Source organism: Pholcus phalangioides, unplaced genomic scaffold (assembly GCF_987345545.1).
Source record: "Pholcus phalangioides strain wild (caught in Gottingen) unplaced genomic scaffold, Ppha-v1.0 ptg000005l_1, whole genome shotgun sequence".
Lineage (NCBI taxonomy): Eukaryota > Metazoa > Arthropoda > Arachnida > Araneae > Pholcidae > Pholcus > Pholcus phalangioides.
In genome coordinates this window covers 6,356,131-6,365,492 of record NW_028301598.1, presented here as the reverse complement: position 1 = coordinate 6,365,492, position 9,362 = coordinate 6,356,131, and the positions used below count along the sequence as shown (strand labels likewise).

At 32.6% G+C, this 9,362-nt stretch overlaps 1 protein-coding gene across 1 annotated transcript in view; it reads right to left on the bottom strand.

Moving 5' to 3' along the window:
- Nucleotides 1-1,239: 1,239 nt before the first annotated feature.
- The window catches only part of APC7 (anaphase-promoting complex subunit 7), a 51,031-nt gene continuing 42,908 nt past the window's right edge, over nucleotides 1,240-9,362 (bottom strand). Inside the window, exons 15-17 of the mRNA XM_089232201.1 lie at nucleotides 5,262-5,378; nucleotides 1,983-2,100; nucleotides 1,240-1,528 (exon numbers count right to left, since the gene is read on the bottom strand). Of these exons, the coding sequence (XP_089088327.1) occupies nucleotides 1,472-1,528; nucleotides 1,983-2,100; nucleotides 5,262-5,378 (292 nt within the window). The 3' untranslated portion in view covers nucleotides 1,240-1,471. The remainder of the gene's footprint in view (nucleotides 1,529-1,982; nucleotides 2,101-5,261; nucleotides 5,379-9,362) is intronic.

The following is a 9,362-nucleotide window of genomic DNA, read 5'->3' as shown; positions in this document are numbered from 1 at the left end:
AACCGATTTCGATATTTCTGAGAGCCATCGAACAAATCGCGCCATCTATCGCCTACAGATCGTAACACTATGGTCTAAACCAGCGATTCTCAACCTTTTTGACTCGCGGAGCTCTTTTCAGTACATAATTTTTATATCGGAGCCCTGTTTGACTCGAGGAGCCCTTTATGTATATAATTTTTATGGCGGAACCTCGTAGGCCTCTTTTTTTTTCATTTATCTGCCAAATTTACTTAATTATTTTATTTTCCTTCATTCGCCGCGGAGGTCCTGGGAAGTGCACAAGGAGCCTCAAGGGCTCCGCGGAGCACCGGTTGAGAACCACTGGTCTAAACTAATATCGATAAATCTAACAAAACAGTTGCTACTTTCTTAGATATTAGGAAATCTTTTGATGAACTTCTTGTCTCATGAAATCTTGATTGAAAAACTTAGTGAATGTGGTACAAAAGGTGTGTTCCCCATAAATGTTACGATCTTCTTAATAGATACTATAATAGATTCTATAACTCTTTACCTAATCAACTCCCTAACAATAATACTTCATTACTAGCCTTAAAAAAAATTAAAATGCTACCTGTTTTCATTAAACAATGTTGGAGTTTTTTTAGGTTAATTTTCCCTCCTATAACTTCCTTTTTCTCCCTTACAATTATTACATATGAACTGACTTAACATAAAAAATGAAGTTTCCCCTTTTTTTCTACAATCGAAATATTATCATCACATGCCTATGCTGCCACCATGCCCTATTAATTCCTACTGTGTTTAGCCTTTTTTTTGTATATAGATGTTGTGTTAATTTATTTATCTTTATGCTTACATGATTCATACCAAATTGTAATTTGTGATTGCCGGGCCATTTCGCTTCTTGGTAATTTTTTTCCCCCTTTCTCTGTATTCCACATTTCTCACTAATAAAGTGTTGTTATTGTAATCACTTTTCAAAAGAGATAGATAGAAGGCGCAAATGCGAGCCGATCTCCCCATTAAAAAGTCTCGCCACAGAGAGCAACAGTCCTACAAACAGTACAAATATTCAGTCATTACACTTCACTCACTTCATTTCTGAGATATAGATGGCAGCACTAAAAAATCATATGCAACACTAGATACACACTCAGACTGTTAGGTACACATACTTACACTTCCGGCACAACTCACTAGGTAGTAAATTGCCCATGGCGATAGACCTGAGTTGCGCTCGGCTTAAAAAAAAAAAAAGAGATAGATGCACAATTGATAAAATCATCAAGTTTTTACTGTCTGAAACACTGAGTTGTACAATGCTGGTATACACAAGGATGGGGGGAAATCCCTGTATTGACACAAATTTTCCACATTTAAAAAACACGAAAGACATGATTCAAAACTAAATGCAAGGACTTGCAACACAAGAAATCAAACTAGACAATTTTGATGGAAAACAAAATTTGTACAAAAAATTTCCTTATTAATACAGTTTTACTTCTCAGGTGTATTCAACGTCAGACCACACTGTATCAACTTCACTTTCCTCCAGTTCCACCTACGGGAAAATTAATTTCAAAAGAAAGATATAAAAATTCACTGTTAATTCACATTTTCAATTTACAAAGGATTGAGAAATTAAATTTAATGAATTAGAAAATATACTGATAGGTTATAACAAAATTTTGATGATCATGTTCAACAAATATAAGATATCAAAAATTCAATATTTTGGGGGGAAAGAAACAGTCACAGTGATAAATGGAGGGCTCAGAAGCCAATCAGTATAAGTCAATTTTCTAAAATGACTTGTATTGCAAGAGCCTCTTCTCATTGTTAAAAGTTTCAGTTGCCAAAACATTCAAGTCGCTTTATATTGTAATGGCAGATAGCGTCACTTATACTGACCAAGGAATAAAAAAGGATCCTTTTATCAAATTTTTAATGTTCATTGACTAACACTCATGGGCTTCTAAGCCCTCCAAATTATTATTCCAAATTATTTCTTTTACCTCATTTTCAGAATCTGCTATGTCTTCCACATCGATTTCAAAGCTTTCAGAAGACTCTGGATTTTGGTTCTCCACTCTCTGGCATCCCTCCAAAGTTTTGTGATTGAGGGGATCCAAACTGTCAATTAACAAAAATAGGACATTATACACAGTTCCAAAATGGAATATACCAAAAATTTGACATACGTAACAGAGCAATCTTTCCAAGAATTTTAACCCTTTACTTGACCTTATTGCTCTCGCACAAACACACAAGCTCCTTATATTTTTCGGATAAAGGCATTTTCAGGGATCCCACTCAAAAATTAGGAAAAGTAAGAAAAAGCAGGACTAAAAAGTAGGATAAGGGAAGGTACCCCCCCCCCCCTTCCCTAGACACCATAATCATAGCATAATAAAAAAAAATTTAATTAAATTTTCTTTTCATAGCATTATTTTAGTATCCTATAAGATTGGCTCAAGTCAAAGCAAAACCACAGAAATGACTTGGTCACAAAAACAATGTTTGGCCAAAACACAGAAAATTATTTTCTATTTCTCCTTACAATATACATTACATTCTTTTTTGTAGTCTTCAACAATGCAGAGTCTATCAACTCTCTTCGACAATGAGCAGCAAATTATGAGAAGATACGTAAGCTTTTTAAGAATGGCGCTCTTTCGAGACCACTTCAAAAGCACAGTGCAAAATGTGTAAATTGCAAGATACGATTTAAATAAGTCAAGGTTAACAGGATGGTTTTACTGCATTGTCCATCCTTTTTATTTGAAGGGATTTTTTTTACATTTTTTTCATTTTACTGATCAATACTAGTGTCATGGTTTTTGACCAATGAACAACTTTCATTTCTAGCTCTTTTCTGAGCATTGTAAATATTTTTTATGCCTCTTCATACCTTAAAAATACAAAAGACAACTGAATGCTACAAACCTACAATATGGATATGCATCCAACTGCTTCGTAATGCAACCTGTTTCACCTATACACAAAATGTAGACCATAATTTTGAATGATAGTTACTGTCTAAGACCATGAAGTAATAAATACAAAACTATTTTTTTACCATCCAGACAGAAGTTTTTAATGACTACTGTACATGCTGAACCCTCAAACTAAGCAGCAAATGAAAAATTAATAAACCAAATGATCCACATACATCCCCAAATAACTCTGAAAATGATACAATTTCTGCTTTGGCAGAATCATTAATTGCAAACTACAACATTTGCAATATTTGGCAATATATCAATGATTTACTGCTCAATTAAAAACCAATTACGCAAATTTTTTTGATAGGATTTGCTAAAAAAGTAGGAAAAGTAGGACAAAACCTAGAAAGCAGGATATTTTACCAGAAAGTAGGACAAGTGGGAAGCCTGCATTTTATATTTTGAGCTTGTTCCAGCATTGATGCTTCTAAGCAACCCCCTAAATCTTCGATTTTCACTTGTGAGCTGTTCATAAACTTTATATAATTACCAAAGAATGACACGCAGGAAAATTCGGAAATCGTAGTACAATCTACAATATTTGGTGATAGGTTGTTACAGTCGATAACAGTTCTTGGGAAGAAGCTAAATTTGTGACAATCTTAAGAGGCAAAAACTAGTTTAAATTGTCAAAAACCCTCAAAACTTAAATGAATGATTTTGGATAATGTTTTGAACACAATAGGTATATAAGGTGATAAAAAAAACTTAATTTTTTGCATATTACAATGTTTTATTTTTAAACACTAATTTATTACAATAATTAATACAAAATATTAACTATAATTTCACAATTTTGAACTTTTCGACGTAAGAAGAGTTTAGAACATATAAAACATAATTTTATGGTCCATTTTATCTAAACTACTCATTACTTAATTCGTGTTTAATTTGTTAAGCGAAATAGGGTTTTTTTATACAAAATACAAAAGTTTTATACAAATATAATGTATGATAGGAGATCACAGGGTTAGTTTTTTGACCTTAGAAGCTAACTCAATATTGAAACAGTCAAAAACATATATATTATCAATATTGTCAAATCGTTTTTTAACCTGATAGCTATTTTGAATAACACAACACTTTTATGTAGATAAAAGGGTTTTATATTCAGAATTATAATTACTGAGGAAAAATATTAATTTTGATACAAGATATACTGAAGACTGTATGTTGTGAAGATATTTATTATTTGAGATGTTAATTTTCTAAGGAAGGAAAAAACTCATCTCTGCCTCTACCGGGAGTCGAACCCGGGTCCCTCGATTGCCGGACGAGTGCTCTGACCACTAAGCTACAGAGGAGATAGAGATTTTCCTTCGTAGAGCGTATAAGTGGAGAGCGACATTCATGTCATATTAATTTTGATGTTTTAAATTTTCTGATCTGGCTAAAATTTTATTCTATTCAAAAATTCTTCAAAAACACAGCATCCCTTAACACCTTAATTAAACTTTTATTTTTACTTAAAAATTTCTTAGTTTGGGTTGTATAAATCCAGAGTTTTAAAGAGTATTTTCAATCAAAGCACAGCTGGCAGAACTTGATACCTAAAGCATTGTTTTACAAATTTTGATACAGCTTTAATTGGAAAACCATTGCATTATTAATGCAAGTAAATATATCATATCATAGTCAAACTTATTCTTACTTTTGCACTAAGAATAAGTTACAGGAGTTTCTTAAGTATCGTATACAAGACAGTACTGCCAAATTAAAGGACATTTTACTCCTACAATTTAGTATTTTGATTGCTTGATACACTCTAATGATATGTACAATAAGGGTATTGCTTTAAGTAATCAGTGATTATCTAGATATATATAATTTAATAATAGAAATAAACATTACATATATGGTATAAAAGAACTCTTCAAACACCTGTTATAAAAAAAATACAGCAGATGGTTTATATATCAATACACATATATATAAGCAGTAAAAAGAATTTTGAAAGGTCACAAGATGATTCTCATGTTTAATTGAAAAATATCAAATTATTCCATAGTTTTCCTATCAGCATTTATATGCTATGTTTCATTTAAATTGTACAATTTATAAGAATAAAAAAAAACATATATATATATATAGTCCAAAACAATTCTGTAGAGAGTAGAAAATTATTTTCCAATCATATTAAATAAATTATTCTTATTCGTACTATTATTTTAACATAGTCATTTTAAACATTACACGCAATCAATGTGTGTATTTTGAACTGAAATTTTTATATTGTTAAGCAATATCTGAAGTTCTGAAAATTAAAATTATGAGAAACACCATGCTTACTTTAGCGCTATGCTGAAGTGATGCAGAGCTTTTTCATGTTCATTTGTTCTCGCCAGGAAATCACCAAGCATTTGGTGTAGGCGACAAGAACTTTGTTGCTCCATCTGTTTTTTCAATCTGGAATGCAAATTAAAAAAGATATCAGAAAGTGGAAAAAAAAGAGCTTTATCCCATTTAAGAATTTGGAATTTCACAAAAACGAGAAATGTGTGATACTTCGTATAAGTTATGATTTTTTTTTTTTAAATTTCACAAATACAAACATATAATACACAAATGTAAGCATACAAAGCACAAATACATACACACACACAAAAAAAACACTTCAAGAGACTGAAAAGTCCTTACAGAAGGCCTAAAGGAATTAGTTATCAAATATTTTCTTTTTAGCAACAGCGTTATTATATTCATTAGATATGTGTTCACATGTATTTTTAATTTGTGTATATTTTTGAATAAAGTTCAAAATTAAGTTATTTATTATGAAGATCAATATAATATAATCTTAAAAATATCTGGGCTTGTCAATGCTAAAATAAGAGGAAGCTAGATATCTTGTCATTGTTGCTTAAAGGAATAAGCAAACAATATCCTAGCTATTAGCAAAGCTTTACTTCGTGTATGTATATCGCATGCAATTTTGAAAATTAATTCATACTCAATATTTTTCCACTATGTACAGAAAGACGTCCTCTTCTTTGTTAATACAATATATATATATATAGGAAAACTGGCTGTGTGAAGAGATATTGAGGTTTAGGAATGGAAAATGCATCTCTGTCCTCACAGGGACTCAAACCCCTGTCTCTCGTATGCCAAATGAGTGCTTTACCTCTAAGCTATGAAAGCAGATAGAATATTCCCTCCTAGGAGAGTATATACAGTACAATCTCCGAGCATTGGCCACTAACGGAAACGTGAAAATGTGGTCGCTATTGGGAGATGGCTGTTATTGGGAGAGGATAGCTTCATTTCTGGGGGGGGGGAAAGCTATCTACATGTGAAATGACAATTCATTCTGCAACTGATTATGATAGTTATACAATTAGTTATATTAAAATATATGATTATATCAATAATACTATAATAACTGATTAATTGATCTACAGCACTGTCATGATATCTTAAAATTCAGGCTTGCAGTGCTCAGGTGGAACAAAACAAGTGGGGAAAATCTATATGGACCAAGACAATGTACCAGTAACCCCAAGTAGTTCTTTGTTCCCACTGGACCTTCAACTAGAATTTCTATCCAGGGCATTCCCAAGTCCAAATCTGATGGCTGAAGACATAGGCGCTGACATACATTCATGTTAAAAAAAAGATTAATGCATCCCTCTCAAAAAATCAATATCCTGGACATTTCTATTCCTTATTCGTGAGCACCATTTTTTCTTCTGGATGGAAACATCCCTTGGAGTAGAAAGTGCCAAATAAACAAAGGGTTTCTGGTAATCTGATAACTTGCATATCCCTCTCTAGTGCAGCAGTTCTCAACCATTTTTGACTTGCAGAGCCCTTTTCAGTATAGAATTTTTACGGCAGAGCCCTGTTTGACTTGACGAGCTCTTTTCTTATATAATTTTTATGGCAGAACCCCCCTGCAGACCTCTTTTTTTTATTTATCTATAAAATTTACTGATTTATTTTATTTTCCTTGAATCAAGGTCAGACCCTGGGAAGTGCACATGGAGCACCAGTTGAGAACCGCTGCTCTAGTTTTAGAGTGCTGACAACAGGTGTTTTCTGTTGTCCCCTATATTATCTCTTCAAATCATTTTTCCTCTTCACTATCTTCAATAGTACACCCATCTAGCATTTGTACTCAGGAAAAGAAAGCATAAAAATCAGCTTGAAAATTATCATTTTTTCTCATCGCGATATGCATTTTTTTTTTTCATACTCCATATCCAAAGTTGTCATTGTTCAGAGATTTCGTTTAATGTTAAGTCTCTATGGGATACACTCAGTTCTAACAAAATATTACTATATACGCTGAATGGCTGCCAGCTTGGTAACATTAGCAGAATGTTACCGCCATCAATCGTGTGTAGCCATATACAGTTGAACCTTGTTGTAACGCCACCATCGGTTCCAAAGAAATCTGTCAATATAACGAGTTTGGCATTATATCGGATCATGGTTGGAATAGCGTTTCGGAGAGGCTTCATTACATAAATTCACACCTTTATTATGAACTATTGTATCTCAGACCGTATAAGTAGAGCCCAGAAGTTCAGACAAAATGCCATAAATGCCTTTTTTTGCCTATTTTCAAACTTGTTTGGTAAAATTGGCTTTTTTGAAGTTTTCCTGCTGTGAATGCCTATTTTAACATATTTTTAAATTTATTAGTGAATTTCAGTGGCATCTATACATCTTGAATATTTTGAGCATTGAGAACAAAAGAATTGTTGTTTTTAATATTTTCCAACTCTCTCGGTACGAATTATCATCAGAAAGCCCCACCCCATCCCTTCCAGCACCATTTAAATGTGAATAAGTGATCTGAGAGATAGAGAAGTTTGTGTTGCCGTGCATTAACTTTGCTTAGACCAGATGGGGTTAAACGTGAATGATTTTGTTTCAGATGAATGCAGCCCATATAAAGCCCAGCCCTCAAAAGCAGAGGTAAATTGTAATTTTTTTGCTGCTCCACATGCTTCATATTATATGTCTCACTCAGGCATTGGACTGCATTGTATATGTATAGCTGACCGATGACTATCCCAAGAGATCATCAATTGACAACATGTCTTACAACACAAAGCGAGGTAGGAGCAGACAGGGCTCCGAGTCCCATGTTGTTCTGCTGACTTTGTTTTTTACATCATAAATGCACTGCAAACACCCGAGGCTATTTATTTTACAAACATATATTTAGTATTCTATTAAATTTACTAGTCGCCCTTAGGGGTGTGTGACAGATGTGGCCACACAGGGCCCCGCTCTTGAAGGAGTCCCGCATAAATGGTAATATAAAAAAAAATATTTTTACTACATTAGAACAAGGTAGTTGTGTTTCAACTATAGAAATGATAATATTCATTCCAAATAATACAAAAAATAAACGAGAGTTATTCACAACTCGGAGTCTTACAGATAATTTTCTCTATGGGCTCCTTATCTAGTAATTGTGGTCCTGGAATTGACCTAATAACGAGGGTCTACTAACATTTTATTTTGGGCTTGAAATTAGTTTAACTTGCGTTATAATGCAGTTATTATAAATCTTAATTAAAGTAATAAATGGGATTGAATGCAATCAATGTTTCAGCTAGTTTTTAGACAATTAATACCTTAGTTTTAGTAATTTCTCTTTTTTTCCATAAATTATATAAATGACCTTTTAGTGCTTATTTTAGGTATTTTTTAGTGCTTTTTTGCCAGCCTATTTCAACCTTTTTTAGAGCCTAAACTTCTGGGCTCTACTTATTAATGTTACTCCATAAATAAAATAACCTATTTTACTCACATTCAATTTTAAGATGGGAAAATTCATAAAATTTTAAAAACTGTACAATATTATACTTAAATATTTCTTGATATAATACTTAAGAGATACATATTTTACACTTATCTCTGAAATTATTTTAATTGTGTATAAATTTAGCAATGCATTTTATAAGTAAAAAAGCAAAATAAACAAAGGAAAAAAATGGCAGCATTGCTTTTTTAGTCTGTTTTGGTTTGATAGTCACAAATTTTTTATTTCTCAGACATTGAAACACCTTTTGGCATAATTTGAATGCTGTGAATCAAGAGAGATGATAGAACTGAAAGTGGTGTGATCAGCGAGTAAAAATATGCACTGTTGAAAAACTTCATTTGGCAACCTTGGAAAAAATTGTACACTTTGCCCTCTGCTTCATTGCATACACTGGTTGTTTTGTTCCTACAAGCATTCAGGTATTCAATGTGTTTCTAAGATCCCGTCCCCTCCAACCAAACATTATTCTTTATTCTGCCATTTGCTCTAAACTATTGCCATGTTGACTGATAATAACAGTAGAATGAGAAAAGAATTTCCTCAACTCCTTTCAGAAAAAAAGAAGCGAAATGATGGGAGAAGCATTGTGGAAATTTTCTTGGAAAATGACA